This window comes from Alternaria novae-zelandiae (assembly GCF_023758075.1).
Source record: "Alternaria novae-zelandiae strain BMP 2774 chromosome Unknown scaffold_9, whole genome shotgun sequence".
NCBI classification, from domain to species: domain Eukaryota; kingdom Fungi; phylum Ascomycota; class Dothideomycetes; order Pleosporales; family Pleosporaceae; genus Alternaria; species Alternaria novae-zelandiae.
In genome coordinates, this window is record NW_026056969.1 from 957,740 (window position 1) to 975,632 (window position 17,893).

At 52.4% G+C, this 17,893-nt stretch overlaps 5 protein-coding genes across 5 annotated transcripts; 3 read left to right on the forward strand and 2 right to left on the reverse strand.

The window, feature by feature from the left end:
• Window positions 1-1,984: 1,984 nt before the first annotated feature.
• Window positions 1,985-3,729, forward strand: J4E88_005201 (uncharacterized protein; the record flags this gene model as incomplete). The annotated part of the gene is made up of 4 exons (XM_049398841.1): window positions 1,985-2,197; window positions 2,247-2,674; window positions 2,723-3,590; window positions 3,646-3,729. The coding sequence occupies 4 exons, from the start codon at window positions 1,985-1,987 to the stop codon at window positions 3,727-3,729; spliced, it is 1,593 nt and encodes a 530-aa protein (XP_049255521.1).
• Window positions 3,730-7,924: 4,195 nt separating this feature from the next.
• On the reverse strand, window positions 7,925-8,982 carry J4E88_005202 (uncharacterized protein; the record flags this gene model as incomplete). Its single annotated transcript, XM_049398842.1, has 3 exons — window positions 7,925-8,415; window positions 8,474-8,734; window positions 8,799-8,982. 3 exons carry the CDS (start codon window positions 8,980-8,982, stop codon window positions 7,925-7,927), a joined length of 936 nt encoding a protein of 311 aa, XP_049255522.1.
• A 678-nt stretch (window positions 8,983-9,660) lies between these two features.
• On the forward strand, window positions 9,661-10,713 carry J4E88_005203 (uncharacterized protein; the record flags this gene model as incomplete). The annotated part of the gene is made up of 1 exon (XM_049398843.1): window positions 9,661-10,713. One exon carries the CDS (start codon window positions 9,661-9,663, stop codon window positions 10,711-10,713), a length of 1,053 nt encoding a protein of 350 aa, XP_049255523.1.
• An 837-nt stretch (window positions 10,714-11,550) lies between these two features.
• On the forward strand, window positions 11,551-13,988 carry J4E88_005204 (uncharacterized protein; the record flags this gene model as incomplete). The annotated part of the gene is made up of 2 exons (XM_049398844.1): window positions 11,551-11,559; window positions 11,658-13,988. The coding sequence occupies 2 exons, from the start codon at window positions 11,551-11,553 to the stop codon at window positions 13,986-13,988; spliced, it is 2,340 nt and encodes a 779-aa protein (XP_049255524.1).
• Window positions 13,989-14,123: 135 nt separating this feature from the next.
• J4E88_005205 (uncharacterized protein) lies at window positions 14,124-17,557 on the reverse strand (the record flags this gene model as incomplete). The annotated part of the gene is made up of 5 exons (XM_049398845.1): window positions 14,124-15,086; window positions 15,137-15,369; window positions 15,486-15,864; window positions 16,193-16,589; window positions 16,641-17,557. The coding sequence occupies 5 exons, from the start codon at window positions 17,555-17,557 to the stop codon at window positions 14,124-14,126; spliced, it is 2,889 nt and encodes a 962-aa protein (XP_049255525.1).
• Window positions 17,558-17,893: the final 336 nt, after the last annotated feature.

The following is a 17,893-nucleotide window of genomic DNA, read 5'->3' on the forward strand; positions in this document are numbered from 1 at the left end:
CTCATCAAATCCAGCCATCCATTCCTTATGTAACACCATCATCATGGACAAGCGAACGACTAGGCCCATAACGTTCCAGCTGGTGTCTAGAGCCCAGCAAGTTGCATAAGCCACCGACTTTGCAAGCACCATGAGACACAGCGTACTGATGTTGGCGGTGGTTGGACGATACATGTATGCCGTCTGCGCTAAACAAGCTTCGCTGGCGTAGAAGTATTCCGATGAAGCTGAGTCATTGCGGGTGGTGGCATAGGCGCCAAGGCCGAGTACTACGAAGTATTGGGCGAGCCAGCTGGAATCCTCTGTTGTCTGCGTATGGTGAAAACTCTCCATTTTTGACATGAATGTGGACCGGTCAAGGACCGGTAGACAAGGGTTATATACCCTGAAGTATGCATCGGCGTACAGCACTGCAGAAGCAGTGGAGTTTTGCAAAAGATCTTGTCTTTTATCAAGCGAAGCATAAGCTTGAGACTGCGGACTTCCGAAGGGGAAGTTGCCGGCTAGAGCGAAGTCACTCGAGCAGTTTCCCGCAATGTGTTCCCGCATGGCCATAGTAAACGGGGGCGCCTCAAGACCGGGCAATGTTTCTAGCTGTGGATGATCAGAGGTCAGGGAATTGAGCGAAACAGGCATGAAAACGGCTCACCCTATCTAGGAGAGCTCTGAAATGGCTAGAGCTTCGTCTTCTCAGAAACCAGGTAGCTACGACAAACTCGGGGTCTTCAAGCGCAAAGACAGAAGACGGTACAACCGTCTTCTCGGCTGTCTTCACTCTGTGCGTATAGAGACATGTAGTCTCATACCCGGAACGTGCGCATCTGCTACAAGGAGATCTTCTGTCACACTTGATTTTGAGCCGGTGACATCTCGTGCAGGAAAAGCAAGCTCGAGCGCGTTTCTTTACGCGCGAATGAGGTGAAGAAGATGCAGATGTGCTATCGAAAGCTTCCTCCGAGCGATCAATAGCCCCAAGTGGTGGCGTTTCTGGAGCCTGTGCTTCGTAGACGCAATTGGTCTTCGCCTTGTTGCAGCGTGAGCACGCGGGTCGGAGTTTGTCGCATTGACGCTTGGCTGAACGGCAGCGGGTGCATGTCTGCACATCCCGAGCATGTGTCATGGTGGTTTATAGGAGCACCTCATACAAGGGAAAACCTAAAAACCCAGGAGCCTACGTCGCTGTTAGGCCACTAACTTCGCAAGCTTTTATCTTAATGTAGGCTCTTAGGTGTTCGATTTTTCCCTTAAATAGGGTGGGAGGGTGGAGGAGGCGGTCGGCCGTAAGAGGGCAGATGCGGCCGCAATATACCTAGGTATTATGAAATCTGCACGTTAGGGTATGAGAAAGGGAGCAAAATGCGGGCGGTCGGCGAAATCGGTGCTATCTCTAGTTTCAGCCGCACGTTAATCCATATAGGGCTAGCGTGTTGGACATCTCACGCTATCCCTCGCCGTGCCCAGGTGGGACCCCTGGTTTCTACGCGGCTGGCATCCGCCAACACGAACGCGTACCGCAACACAGAATGCGAATTCGCGGCCCTGCGGTCGGAAAGATAAGGTCGAAAGCTTCGCCGACAAAGATCGATGAACACATACACACATGAAACCGCGAAGATACCTAGGTACTCAAGCTTGCCCAGGTGGCCACCTCATCCAACAACTGTCTTCTTCGTCTTCTCCGGCGTGAGAATATCCTGACATGGCCTCGAACACTGGAACCTAAGACCTTCATTGGATTCAAACTGGTTCCCCGATTTTACCCGACCCTTCTCTCCACCTTGCCTCCCTCTGTGCCTTGGCCTCCAACTATACACAGATGCGGCCGCCTAACGCCGGTAGGCGACTATCGGTTATATGGGGGTTTAGAAGAGCAGAAGATGTTATAGAGGTATAAGATAGCGATGTACTCGCCGGTCAACCTTTTTGCATATCTACTAGTATCTGTCTACGTCTCTTCGTCAGCATCGACCTAGTCCTCGCCAACATGTCTATCACCGACGGAAACACGAAAATGAACGACTCCATTGATATCGAATCCTCTGGATCATGTCAAAGACAGGCTGTCGTTCTAGCTTATCAAGAGCTACTCACGGACCAGGCCTCGCAACCAGACAAAATATTCATGGCGGGCCACGAGATCCAGCATCTTGATCCCAACCTTGTGGTGCTGGACGAAGATACACAAGAGCACCCTCGCGTAAGTGTCAACACCCATGCAGTGTATCTCCAGCTAACAAGTTTCTCAGACCTGGCCAACCGCCAAGAAAGTGCGCGCCACCGCAATCGTGGGAGGATGCTGTTTCATCTCGCCCTTCGCAAGCACCATTTTCGCACCGTCCATCCACCTAGTCATGAACGACCTAGGCATCACAGACAGTACCGTAGGCGCCTTGCAAGTCTCCATCTTCCTCTTCGCACTGGCTATCGGTCCGCTCGTTCTCGCCCCACTCAGCGAACGATACGGCAGAGCAGCGATTATACACTTTGGCAATTTGGTCTTCGTTGCCTTCTCTCTCGGAGGTGGCTTCTCTCAAACTGCTGTTCAGTTCTCAGTTTGCCGGTTCTTTGCTGGACTCGGCGGGTCTGCTGCCATCGCAGTGGTGGGTGGATTCGTATCTGACGTGTGGGATCTTGCTGCCCGTCCGAAGGCATCTGGACTTGTGATGCTTGGCCCGTGAGTCTACAGTCCTACATCTTTGATACCCCCACTTACATACCGCAGTGTTCTAGGCCCCGTCTTGGGCCCCGTATGTGGAGGCTGGATGTCAGAGCGGGTCTCATGGCGATGGACTCTTTGGATACCCGCCATTGCCAGCGCCCTGCTTTCGATCGCCGGAATTCTCTTCCTCAATGAGTCCTACGCACCCAGGGTCCTACAAAACAAGCTGCGAAGAGAACGGAAAACGAGGCCTAGCGCTGAACTGTATACTGTACTGGATCTTCAGCCCCGTTCTACCGGCCCTACTGCGCTCGTCAATGCGTTCGTCCGACCCCTGGTATACCTAGCTCTTGATCCAGCGCTGTTGTTAGCCTCGCTGTTCTACTCAGTGGTGTTTGGTGTCGTATATCTGATCATCGTTACTTACGCTGATGTCTTTGGTCGCGGATATGGACACAGCGTTGGAATCGTGGGCACCGACTTCCTGGCCGCTGGCATCGGTATGCTCCTCGGTACATTCGCTACTATTCGCGCTATGGAAGCCATCTTCAAGCGAGACACAACATCCGGCCAAATGAAGTACAAGCCTGAGTCGAGACTCGTCAGCTGTCTTGTTGGTGGAACATTGCTGGTTGGTGGGCTGTTCATGTACGGGTTCACGGCCACCAGAACGCACTTTATGGTGCCATTGGTAGCCATCATGCTTATGATGGCCGGAGGCATGAACATCCAACTCGCGCTGCAGCTGTACGCTATCGACGCCTTCAAGTTTCCCGCTTCTGCAGTCGCGGCCATATCTTTCCTTCGCTGCATGTTCGCCGGCGCGTTTCCGTTGTTTGGAGAGAAGTTGTTCGATACACTTGGCCTTGACTGGGGCGTGGGATTGCTGGGCTTTTTGGTGTTGGGTTTGGGATTACCACTGGTATCACTGGTATGTGCAGATGCTTTCGCTTGTTATGTGGAATCTTACTGACATTATCACGCAGCTCTACATTAATGGTGTGAAGCTTCGGTTGAAAGGCGCCGATCGCATGGAGCATTTCGAGGGCTCCAAAGCAACCATGAAGTAGCCCTTTTTAGGAGGAGCTGCCTGATATATGTGACCTCATGTATATCCCACCATCATCGTCTCTGGCGGCCCTAGATAGCTGTCTTTAACCCCGCCCCTAGTATCTAGAACAAGCTTCTCCAAGTAAATCTCAGGACTATTGACACTCCATCGAAGCATGTGTTTTCCTCCCGATGCTTCGCCAAGACTGACCTTCCTCGTCCAAACCTGATTCATCACTTCACTGGTCCACTCCGGCGGCACATCGCCCGCATCCTCCGGGTCACCCAACACACGCGTGAAGCTTTGAGGGCTGTCGTCGAGGGAAAGCGAGAACTCCATGAGAAGATTAGGATCGGTATCTAGGCAGGCATTGATGTATATCGTGGCGTTTAGGGCATTGGTATGATTGAAGAGATAGATGTCATATTCGACAAATGCCTTGGTAGCGTCTTCAAGAGAAGCCCGAGCAGCATGGAAAGGCCGTATTGCGATAGAGCCAGATTCAGTGCGCGTGCCCAGGTAGGGAATATGAGCAAATGATACCGTGTTGTTTACAGTGCCGTTACCGAGCGACGAGCGCTGGTAGTGCGGGCTCTCAATGGATATGTAACCGGCAGTTTCTGGGAAGCCTTGGAAATCGCCGGGTACTTTAAAATTGCTCACTGGAACGTGTATGATGTCGTAATATGGATAAAATGATGGCGTTGATGTTATACCAACCTCTACGGTGTCGTTGTATCCTTCTGGCACCCGTGTCCAGTCGATGGTGATGTTGAGGCGTTGCTCGTCTACGGTCTGGTTGAGTTGACCAGAGCTTGGTATTATCGACAACCAATCCACCGGGATATCACCGAGCTGCCAGTCGAGCGGAATGCGGTAGTCACCTCGCATGAAGAGATCAATGGTCCGCTGATGAGGCCCATAGGGACTCATCTCCGGTACCTTGGCTTGAGACTTCGTGAAAGGCAACGATGGATCGATTGACTCAGCCCATCGTCCCTGGTCGAGAGGACTATTGGAGCCCTCCGCATAAATACCAAGGTTGCCGATGGAGTACTGCATGTTTTGGCGCAGTTGAACGAAGGAAAGATTTGAGACTATGTCGCGGGATGGATTCATCCAATTCTTGGGCTTTGTGGTGTCGAATGTTTCGAGTTTGGCCTGAGACATGATATTACGCCATTTTCCATTCAGGACAGCGTCGAAACCTTCAACTAGATCGTAGTCATATTCGAAGTCGGCCAAAATCTGATGAGCGAGGGCGTTTGCCGAGTTCCTTCGCTCCATAGCATGTCGGTAGTTCATTCCAGTGCGAACGTTTACTGCGTAGTATGTGGCGCCCGATACTAGGGGATAGAACAGTAGCTCGTAGAATGCGGCTTTGTGATCGTCCGGCATCTGATCGTATAGTGTTCTGGTTCGGCGCGCAAGCGTGTTCCATCTTGTCAGGACCGTTTCCGCTTCATGATAGTTCAGTACTGAATACGTGTCTGGTTGAACCATCTCAAAGCGGCGCATTCCAATAAGATGGTTGAACTCCATCAGCAGAGCCGCAATATCATCTGCATGTTCTATGCCGAACTCCCTCTCGGCGTAGAGGCGCAGATACTCCGGTATCGTATCGAAGTCGAACTTTGAGATATCCCAAGCTAAGTCCATAGCGAATCCAAAGGGTAACTCCAAAGGCTTGATATCACCGACATTGATGACCCAAACCTGGTTCGCGTCGCGCCAGTAAGCTTGCAAAAGCTCTTTCAACACTTTCGACTGCGTCTGTTAGGAAAGGATTGATCATGCAAGCTGCGCATACTGACCAAGCTGTTGGTATTTGACCACTTGTACGATCGCGGTCTACCAAAATACTCGAAATGAAAGTAAACGCCAGCGCCGCCTTCCCTGACAGTCTCGTTACCAGTGGGTAAGCGCAGAATCTGGCCATGGTTATCATCGGGCATGATGATAGTGACATCATCGGGAGGGTTAAGTCCAGCTGCGTAATAAGTCGCCACTTCCTTATATATCGTCCATGCCTCTACACTTTGTCAGCGTGGCCTAAACCCTGTCTTAATGATTCCTCTTACGGTTCACTTTCTGATCACCTAGTACTTCTTTGAAGATCTGACGCTCGACTTCAAACACTTCTCGAAGTATCTCCAAGGCGTCGTCTCCAACTATCGCACTATCACTTGGGCCGCGCATACCCAGCGTCACGTAACTCTCGTTGTTTCCCATTCTGCGAATACCCTCTTCCATAAAGCGCGTGACGTTGTCCTTGTTCAACCTCCAATCCCAGGGCCCGGTCTCAGTTGCGTTCCACTCATTGGTGGCTCTTTGCATTGGCTCGTGATGGCTGGTAGAGATTACGATACCGTAGTCGTTTGCGAGCTGCTGATTCCCTGGGTCATCTGTAAAGAAGATTTGACCTGGGGCCGGTGTTGTCGACCCCCACATGGCAGGCCATAGGTAGTTTGCTTTCAACCGGAGTAGTAAATCGAACACGTGGGCGTAGAACTCGGTGTCGAGAGGATAGTGAGAGGAGTTGTGTCGTGCAGCCCACCATGTTACTAATGCCGGTGCTTCGTCGTTGATGAAGAGACCCCTGTATTTGACTGATGGCGGGCCATGAACAGTGACTTTTGGCAGTGCGAAGATGGCGGCGTGTTTCTTCGTCGGCACATCCGCCCACCAATGGTATCTGTCGCAACCCATCAGTTCACGGTCAGAAATGCACGATAGAAGCACTTACGGAGACTGCCCACTTTGTTCGGCAAGCGTGTGAACACCAAAAATAGTACCGCGCTTATCGCTGCCTACAATTACCAGCGCCCGTTCCACTCCGGCTATTGGATCAGCGATCACAGCCGTTTTGAACACCTCCCACTTCCCCTCAAGATCTGATATGTCAAGACCTTTCTCGGAGGACAGGTGACGGATGAGTCTCGAACCCACCGAGCCGACGACGATGCCCGTTGATGAAGTCGAAAATGTAGAGTTAGTAGTGGCGTTACTGAGCGCGGGTCGGGTTCCAGTGATCTGCTCGAAGTCGTTCACCAGGCTGTTTAGCGCAATGTGGATACCCACGAAATCATCTGCGTCAGCTATCACGGTAGCGCCAGCAGCATCCAAGGCTTGATCTCCAGGCTCGAAGCCCACGAACTTCTCATCGAGCAAAGCATGCGCCGTGTATTTCGAACAGGCACAGAAGGCCGCAAAGATCTTCACAGCCCGCATCGCTGAAAGACGGGAAAGCTGTGTATGCTCCCACTTGAGCTACGAGGGATCAGTCTGGACATTATATCGACAACGTCGGTGTAATGAAGACTGCGCGGGGAACTCCCCCGTAATAGTAATCCTTTCTGCGGAGGATCTCCAGCCGCATCAGAATTTCCAGCATCCTCATGCGAGCGATACGAAGTTCCCCAGCTCTTGGCTATACAGCGGAGGGGCATGCTCCTCCTTCGACTGCATGCTGGGGCAACCAATGTGATCGTCTGGGGTCGCTAAACCCAGGGCGGGGTACAATATGTCTGTCGAATCTTTGAGCTCGGGTCAAAGCCATCCGCGACCGAACAATGAGGGTAGCGTAGATCGCGTACGCTGCATCGTAAGATGGCTGCATCTTCGATGGGAGCAGCAAATGCGTGGGCGCGACCGCGTGTCTAGCGCGTCTTCTCCGCACTGCGCTGGATAGTTGATGCTAGTCGAACTCGGGTACTATCATGGTAATGAATGAGCGGTTTGCGATGAAAAAGAGTTTGTGATCACAGTAAAGCCTGGCGGTAATCTTCCTTGGTAGTTGGGAGCTGTCAAGTACATAGGATGGAATCGCGTTGCCGGCTGATGACGTCACGTGTTCTAGCGCCGGGCACGCTTCACGCCGACTTAGCGAGCCTTCCAAGCTGGGGGTCGCAGAATCCAAACGCGTCCTTCCACTGCCTAACACATTTTATCAGCATCCGCATCCCAAAAATGTTCTTGCGGTGTCTTTGCGCTATGCCTGCACTGTCATGAGTCATCTGTATTTATTCTGAGTTTGTTTCGCAAGACCTGGGATTCGTCGCATTACGCCGACAGACCATCTCAATGGCCAGCCCGAACCAAGACCAGGCCGCCGTCTGAGTTAACGGCGCACTCTATTCTTATTTGATATCGGAGCGCTATGCTTCGTGTGTATTGCAAACTCCACAGCGACAGCTAACAAAACACCATATCAACTACCATGTACTGTTACCCGATCTGGGCCTCGAGAAGCAGCTCGGCCCGCTGCACTTCAAGTCGAAGAAGTCCATCACCGTATCGGCATCCGTCGGGATATCATGCGTTACACTCCCTGCCTCGTACGCTTCGAACTTGTCGCCATACCGAAACCTCGTCCATCCTTCGAAAGGAACGTCCTCCGTAATCTCCGTCGGTTTCTGGCTCACATCAAACACGCTCGTCCACTGTTTGATCTGCTCGCGGAAGTTTTGTGGATACAGTACGGTGTCTGCTGTGCCGTGGAGAGTTTGGAACTTCGGTCGAAAGCCGCGATACGTGGGATATGCGTTGCGCACAAGAGCTGCCCATTGCGGTCCGTTCTTCACGATTTGGCCTCTAGCACACGCGTCACTCCAGACGTCGAAGCCGTCGCCAGCAAAGCAGCCGAAGGGCACACCGGCCCATGCGCTTCCTGCTGCGAATACATCCGGATAACTACCAATAAGGACTGGGGAGGTACGGAGTCAGCGTGTGTCTCATATGCATCTTATGCCGTCCGGTCTTACCGTTGGTCATCATCGCGCCTGAACTCGTTCCGGTAACGAATACGCGGTCTTTGTCTGCATAGTACTTTTCCAAAGTCCAGCGCACCATGGATATAATGCCTAGCGCGTCGCCTCCTCCGTTGTGAGTGAGCGACTCTTGGCTACTCACATCCCAGCATTGATCTGTATTCAGCGTTGAAGCATTAGGATAGATCGAGATGAACCCATATTCGTCGCCAAGCGAAGCCCATGGCCGATAATCGAAGACCTGCTGGGCCGTACCTAAAGATGAGTGTACGAAGTCAGTAAACGTCTCCCAGACAGTCCGTACACGGGATAATCCCACCATGGCACCAATGGGGCGACACCAAGATCGGGGGATTTGGCGGCAGGTTGGCCGGCACGTAGATGAACATCGAGACATTGCGCGGGTTAGGGCCGAAGTCGGTGATCTCCGTGAGCTTTGAGGTGAGCTGCGCGGATGCCACAGCTGCGAAGAGCACAGGCAACATGGAGTTGAGCGCGAACATGGTGTCGACTGAGATGAAGGTTGACCGACCTAGTTCCAGAGTCCCTGCACCATGGAGGCTTCTTATAGCTATCCTCGACCGAAGTTCCACAGAAGCAAGTAGTACGGCGATCTATTCTGTACCCCGTTTCCAGCGCCGGGTACGTGGCGTTGCAGATCGCACTGCTGAGTACATCTGAGCATGCTCTACGTACCAACCATTCGTCTAGCCCTATCACGACACGGAGGAGAACGTATATTAACCAGCATCTATCCTGCGATATTTCTCCGCAGCTGTTCCCCGTTAGCGTCAATTCCAAGCCTTGGACATGTCCACACCAGGCAGGCGCCGGAGCCCAGATCACATGCTATAGGCTCGACGCTCTAGATTGTGCGAGAGCGCGGACGTGCCAAGCATACAGTGGACTACTTTTCGTCGCGCAATCATTCTTTCTTCCAGCATGGCCACTGTGAAACGCCCCTGCGACCGCAGTCGAGACTTCACAGCGCGCGATTCAAGTCTTTTTATGGAACAGACGATTCCACTGGCACGATACGATATCCCCTTTCACAATGTCACAATGCATGGCGATATGGCCTCGATGCGTAAATACCTCGAGTATGTTTGTTCTGGTCAGAAGGGAGTCATATTCCAGATCAACCGGAGGCCTTGCTACCATTTCCTTATACCGCAATAACGATGTCACTCTTGACACAAGATGAAGTCTTCCAGCAAATTCAGCAAAAGGCTAAGCGCAAGCAACACGAAAAGACAGCATTTACCTCTGGCGTTGTTACTAAACTCCTGAAAGACTTATACAATCCCGATCTACAGGGTAGCCTGTTCTTCTACTCTCAGGACGAAAACGGTGTTCCCAGACATAGAGTATCCACACACGCAGCCGGTCGAAAACATTACTGCTCGGTTGCTCTGCAAACCGCGTTCAATGCAGAACATTGGCATGACCAGTCTGAGCCAGCAGCCTTCCAAGGTAACTGGCCTCCCAGCACAATCGAGGGTCTTATTGGAGACGTCGATGAGACCGAGTCCTGCATCGAGCCATGCCCCAACTGCGAAGCACCAGAAGATGTCACACATTGTATGTGTGGGTACAGCGCATGGGCAAAGCATCTGCATAATTTCTGGCTCTCTCACTTACTGCTACAGGACGTCGGTCCCCGCGGTCACGGGGTTTTTGCGCGCAAGGTGATTCACGACTCTACCATTGTAGGAGAGTACACAGGCCAGATCATAGCTTCTAAAGACGATGGAACTCCAGCTCATGGAAGAGATGCTTATCACGTCGGGATCTCGATCGGTAAACCAAACTTAGACCAAACTCAGACACACGCCACAGCTTCTATAGACGCTCTTCATACCGGAGGTGTAACTCGCTTCATCAACCACTCTTGCAATCCGAATACGGAATTTTTAGAGATGGTGTGTTCTCTGGAGCGTCGAGCCGTTTATATAGTCACGAAGCGACAACTCGCTATCGGCGAAGAGCTGACACTAGACTACGGTCCGAAATGGTTCAAGGGTGACCAGTACTGTCTATGTAATACGGCTAACTGTAGGAACCCACGTAAGATATCTGAGGATGCCGATGCATCCGAGGTAAAGGTCAGCGAAGATGAGACCGCGGACGAAGGTGGGGACGAGGATGATCCGGAGGATGCCTCGACAGCGTCGGATGATAGCGCAAGTTCCAACGAAGCATCTGACATATATGCTCATAGCCCTGGTTTTTGAGTAGCTAACACGGATTCCTTGACTTGTATGGAAAGAATGAGATGTCCGCGTTCAAACTACCAAAGAGTCCTCCTTCCGTTGATCAAAAGTGGGTCAGCGATCTTCTCTTACTTGGAAGCCTCAACTGTAACTAACTACCCAAACACAAGCTTGGTCGCGCGTCCATACGAAGGCTACGTCAAGAGTGCGCGGAAATCAAGGTCGGCTCAATTAGGCCGTCGCCCGGGCAGACAGCTATTCGGTCCTTCTCCACGTGGATCGTCATTCGGAGGTAACGGAGCAATGACGACCCGAAAACTGGGGAGCCTGAACGCCCAACTCGACTCCGAAATCTCCCCATTCGCGAGATCATGTGTGCACGAGCTCTTCCGATAAAACCGCCTCTGTATTGCGCCGTTAGGAACTACCTAGTAACGGCTGCCCTTAGCGCAATGCGTGGGGTACAATAACTTGCTATGGCAAGCTTTGTTCCTCATCTCACACGATCTCAATCACAGCTGGACCAGATTGTGCTGCAAAATGGCTAGCCGGCATCAGCCCTCTCTTTTGCGACTGCTCTTTTGGGTGACGGTCTTCGAGTCGGCACCATTCGTTTTGTCGACTTCCAATCATGGCAGATCTCAAGAACCTTTGTGGAAGTTCGTCGACCCTTTGATAGGCACAGTGGGCCCCAAACCTGGTTCCGCCATCGCAGGCGGTAACTCCTTCCCTGGCGCAAGTTTGCCATGGGCGATGGCAAAGCCAGGCATTGACACGAGCTACATTGGGCTTCCGAATGGCAGTGCAGTGGACGCCAATGCCGGATACACACCATTGGGGAATGTAACAGCAGTGAGCATGACGCACGTCAGCGGATCTGGCGGAGCTCCAACCTGTTAGTCCTCTGCTTGCGCAAATGATGCGCCTACGAGTATTAACAAGATCTAGATGGATTGATTTCGCAGATGCCGCTGTATGGCAGTCTCGAGTCTATTAACCTTGCCGACAACATGACCTATGCCCAGAACCGCAGTCTGGAACTGGAGTCCGCAACAGTGGGCCTCTTCACTACAACTCTACAGAACGGCATCAAGATCGAGATCACTTCTGGTAACCATACCGGATTCATGCGATACACCTTCCCTCAACCAGAAGTCATTTCAAACAATCTTTCCACTGTCAATGTTGATTCCACGATGACCGGAGCCCTGTCAGCCAACGAGCACGATGCGCACGTCCTAGTCGACCTCACACACGTGTTGCCAGCTTATTCTTCGATGGCATACTCTCAAAAGTTCCTGCACGGGCAGCTACATGTCGGGTCTTCCTCGAACGGATTGCCATCATACCATGGATCAGCGACCTACACGGGTGGCTGGCCGCAGCCTGAAAGTCATACGATCCATTTCTGCGGGAACTTCAGTGTGCCTGCAGAATCTGTGCTCACCCCAACATCCGACTATGTTCAGGGAGAACTTCCCAGTACTCCCGGCGCTGGCACGTTTAGCTGGCAGTACAACCCTTATTCGCCACCAAGCTTCAAGTCTCGCCCTGTGCCGCGCGCGTATGCTGACGTCCGGTCCTATGCTGGGAGCGGAATGGGCCTCGGCGCTCTTTTCAGCTGGTCGCCTAAGGAGCAGCGAGTCAACGGCACCCTTACTCTGGAGGCCAAATTGGGCATTTCGTACATTAGTGCTGCACAGGCATGCTCTCACGTGGAAAATGAGCTTCCTGATGCGAAATCCTTCGAGGATGTCGTTGACGAAGGAAGGCAAGTATGGGAAGAGAAAATCTTGAGCAAGATTCAGATTGGAGATGATGGCCATTCGACAAGCAACAATAACACTTTGAAGAGAATGCTTTACTCTGGGCTGTATCAGACAGGCCTGATGCCAACCGACAAAACTGGCGAATGCCCTAATTGGGAGTCAAACGAAGCTAAGCCATACTACGATGACCATTATACGCTTTGGGACACTTATCGCACCCTGCTACCCTTGTATCACCTGGTCTTCACGAAGCCGTACTCACGCATTCTTTCTGGTCTCATTTCTATCTTCACTGAAGAGGGTTACCTCCCCGCCGGTCGCGCAGCAAACTGGAACGGTCGCGTTCAGGGCGGCACGCACGCAGACATGGTATTAGCGGACGCTTTCGTCAAGAGCGTCCATGCACTTGCCGGTGAGACTGGTCGAGGCGAGCTCGACAGCGGAATCGATTGGCAAGAGGCCTACAAGGCAGTGATGAAAGACGCGAACGTATTGCCTGAGCGCAATGTTGATCCGGTCGCTTTCGACGGCGCCACGAAGGAAGGCAGAGGAGCACTGGACGATTATCTCTCCCTTCGCTTCATCACGCGCAACCACACCCGCAGTGTTTCTCGTGGCGTCGAGTACCCGCAAAATGACTTCGCGATCTACAGTATGGCAGCTGGACTCACGAAGTCCCAGGAAGACATCGATCAGATGCGCGAACGAGCAAGCTGGTGGCAGAACCAATGGAATCCCATGGCAAACACAACTCTCAACGGCACGGGTACTTTTACTGGCTTCCCAGGTCCTAGAAACTCGGATGGGACGTGGAACACCACGGCGTACGACCCGCTGAGCTGCGGAACATGCGGTTGGGATGCAGACATCTACGAAGCTAAGGTTTGGGAGACTGCATTCAGTGTCGCACCACATGACATGGCGAAAGTCATAGACCTGATGGGCGGTGACGAGGCTTTCGTTCGTCGGTTAGACGCCTCTTTCATTCCAGGCTTCGGCACATCAGTCGGCGCAAACAACGATGCCGGCTCTGCCCTCTTCAATCCAGGAAACGAACCGTCCTTTGCGACACCATTCCTCTACAACTACGTACCTGGCATGAACTGGATGACAGTCAATCGGACTCGAGCTATCGTCGACGACTTCTACAGCGACGACCGTAACGGATACCCCGGAAACATCGACGGTGGTGCTCTACCCAGTTGGTTGGTGTTCAATCTCATGGGCATGTATCCTGTGTCTGCTCAGCCGCTTTACCTTCTTTCTGCTCCCCGGTTCTCTTGGCTCAAGATTTCGCTTTTTAGTGGAACGGCAGTCGAGACGTCGTTGACTATTCGGGCCCAGAAACTGTCAAGCACAAGCTATTACCCGCAAAAGGTTACCTGGAACGGGCAGGAACTTGATCGAGCTTGGTTGAAACATAGCGAGATTGCGGAAGGAGGCGAGTTGGTGTTTCACATGGGCGAAGAGCCTAAGAAGTGGGATGTTGGTGAGCGGCCGTGGTCACTGTCGACGTCGTCACTGTAAGCATTGTCATAGGAGTCGCAATCTAGAAGAAAATCTTTTAGAGGAGAAATATACATTGTATTGAAAGCCATCTAGTCTTGAAAGTTCAACAGCGTAAATGCAGCAAGAGGCGACACGATTTCAGATCCCTTCACCTTACCACCCGGCCTGCCCTCCATTGACTAGGAGTGTATCTACGACTTTGCCGTCCAACAAGGCTTCGATAGTGACCAGCCCAGTCGGGACATCTTGCAGAACAGCCTGCCCCCGGCAAAGTGTACATGCCCTCTTTTCCTCCATCGCCTTGCTCACTACCATATCCATTCCATTCATTTTCGGCGCCAGCGTTCCATGCTGTGTTTGTGGTGCGGATATGCGAACGGAAAGGTCTTCACACGACCTAAACCTGGTGCATAGGGCAATTGTCGTGTTGAGTGCTGTGCCGCTCAGGTCTGTCAGGCTTGGAACGACGAATGCCTGGCTATCGATCCGAAAAGTCTGTTCCCGTACCTTGGGTACCTGGACGGAGAAAGACGTAGCATTTTGGATGGCGGGTCCAGAAAGCGAGAAGGGGAAGTAAGTCGTAGTTCCGTATCTACCACCACTGCGACCAAAAACTGAGCTTCCCGTCTCGGCTTCTGGTTTAAGTTCTGTCTCGTTGTCGCTCACGCGAAGAGTTAGTGATCGCGGGGATGAGCTGCCTGCCGGTGTGAGGATTCTAATCTTGCCCGAAAGCGTCAACTCCCCATCTTCGCCCAAGTCGTACGTGGCATTTACAGGCTTGACCGGCATGACAGTGATTGGCTCGGAGAGCTGAACACCAGTAGGTACGGTGTTGATGGCTCGGCCCATGAGCTCGGCACACGTAGCAAGAAAGCCTGTTCCTTGCGCGAAGAGAGCCTGCATCGTCGCATTCTTATCGCTCTCGTAAAGCCGTTTATCGGAGTTCATCGTGTCGTTATACGACATAACTAGCGGTCCTCCTTTGTTCCCCGTGCCGTTCAAGTATTCGCCGAGAACATTTGGATCGAAGACGCCGCGTGTAGTGTCGAAGTTACTACCGCCATTCGTGTTATTGGGCGTGACGAAGCTCTCGTCTACAGCCTCCGGGAAGCCGCCCTACACCGATGAGTGAGTCTCGCCCAATCGAATAGCAACCAAATACCTACGTGGTGTACGCTGCCCAGAGTGTGTCCGCAAGCCGTGAGCCCAATAGCATCCACTTTGTCGAACCCCGCGCGCTCGAAGAACAGCAGAGTCTCTTCGAGATCCGTCTCTGGTGCTGGAACGCCTGTCGTCTTTCCAGCTTCTGTTGCATCAATGCGACCAGGTCGGAACGGCATCTGCGCGCCTCCGCATAGATTATTCGACATGACCGTGCCGAGCGCAACAAGATCGGCCACTACCGCTCCGTCAGCACCACTTCCATCACCCGACACTCATTAAGAGCGATGCACTCACTGGAAATCCCCTCCCCAACAAACGGCCTCCAAAACGAAAAGCTATCGTTAAACGCACTCCCCTTATTCTCTTCCCTCGCCGTCTCGAACCCAATACTAGCATCAATACCTCCCGTGCCCGCAGTTACATTCGCGGTAATAAAGTCGTGGAACATGACGCGCATCCATTGGGCAGCGGTGGTGCGACCACTATTGCGCCCTGTAGTACCGGTCTGCGAAACATAATTCGTGCAAGGGGTGATTGCGGAGGAGAAATTGGAAGCGTAGGCGCCCCAGTTGTCGACGAGGATATGTTCGAGGAAGGAGCGTGTGGGTGTGGGGTAGTAGAACGCGGCGTGTGTGATGGGGAGAGTGGAGAGGATTGAGAGGAACGAGGTGGTGGAGGCAAAGAGTAGCATTTTCGCTTGCCGGGATGCACCCAATCTATGACTAGGGTACTGGTGGCATTTCAGAGTATGCTGACGGTATCTCATCTTATATATCGTCTTCGTTCCATACTGTGTCGGCTGGATTTGGAATGTTTCCTCTTCGGGATGCAGTGCTACATGGCAGCTATCAAGTGATCCAGATCTTCAGAATACTGCCTCATGCGCGTCTCCCACTAAGGATCTAATCGGTGGCAGTATGTGATTGGCTGCGTAGACAACACCGACTCAGCCTGCATCGTTGGGCGTGATTAGATTAGCCACGGTAAGCTGACATTCTTCTACGACCACCTGCCTTTTAGGAAGTTCAGAGTTGGAGGTTTCCCATCGAACTTCATACTCTGCCTGCAGCCAACATGCTACCCAACTTGAGCCATCGTGTGGCGATAAGAGCTACGGCACCCACACCCATTGCGCCTGCCGCGCAGAACCATACACCCTTGAAGTTCTCTACCGCACCATTTCCCTCGCCCTTGAGTGCGCCCATGGCAGGGTTACCGAGCAGCCCGCCGAAAGCAGCAACAAGATACGCCAATCCGAGACGTACGCCAATTGAGGCCTTGTTGGGAGAGAGATTCGTAATTGTGGGACCAGGAAGAATGATCACGCCGCCAGAAAGAAAGCCGTACACGATGCTGATAGCGATGAGACCGTTCAATTCCTGAGCGAGGGGTAGCATACAGAGGGTGATGATGCATGCGACGGTGAGAGGAAGCAGGGTGTTGACACCGCCGTACCTGAAGTTGTGAGTACTGGGCTAGTAAGAAGAGTGGATGATGAGAACGTACCTGTCGGCGATGAAGTTTGGAACAAAACGCCCGAAAATATTGGCTGCGTTCATGATCGACAACAGGTTGAATGCCATATCCTTCGACACACCGAGCTTGATAGCGTACTCCTGAATGAAGAAGAACGGCACAAACGAGGACGCGACGAACAGCGTGAACGCGACGACGAAGATCGTGTATGACAAATCCTTGAAGTGGTGAAAGCCGAAGCTGGAGCCCTTGGATCCGTACTGAAGCTGCAAGCGCATCACCACAAAAGCGACGGCGTTGGTCACCAATATGATGAGCGCAAAGATGCGAACAGCCCATGCGAACCCGACGCTGAGGAAGAGCGAGCGTAAGGAGAGTGTGTAAGCAATACCAGCAACACTAGCACCAGTCGATGCAAGACCAGTAGCCAGCATGCGTTTCTTCTCGAAGAACATGGCTAGCACAGCGACAGGCACGATCGCCATCAAACCGCTGCCAATGCCCATGCACACTCCCTGAGCGAAGAAGATGGCCCAATAGCTCTTGAAGAAAGAAGTCAGGATCAAACCCAGTAGCTCGAGGCCCGTGCCAACAACAATGATACTTTTGAGGTATCCCCGATCAAGCAGCATGCCACCAGGCAAACAACCGATAGTAGTGAAGAAAAGCTGAATCGATCCGATCCAGGCAATTCGCGACGCGTCCTGCTCTGGCATCAAGGTGTCGACGTAGTATGTTTGGAAGACGCCAAAGGCATTGGGTAAGCCCCAACTGTTCGCGAACAGAATGAATCCACCAAGAACCTGCATCCACGCCACTTTGCCATGATCAACAGGGTAATCCTCATTAGCTTGCGCACTCGCTGTGATCTCGTGCGAAAGCAGCTGTTGTGTTCTTTCACGCTGCGTCTCGTGGTATGAGAGCAGACTCTCTCTTTCGGGATCCATGACTTTTGTATGGGAATATGTAGGGTATTTCGATAGTGATGATAGTGCCTAATAATTGGGCGCTGGTGTAAGCTGGCCGTGCCATGGAGCAATTGGATTTTCTCAGGGTCGATGTTTGACGGGGCGCTAGCGGGTAGCATGCCGCGGAGGATCGTCACTTTTAGTCATGAAACTGCAGGTACAGGTCCGAGCGGTGAAGGTAATCGCGCAAGCGAGGCACGATCGCGTTTGCTGCGAAGCCGGGAGCAAATACCACGAATTAGGAATAATGGAGACATCAAAGGATGTTTATGCAGTATGCATGAGTAGTTCAATTGAGGACGCCCTGAGATGCTG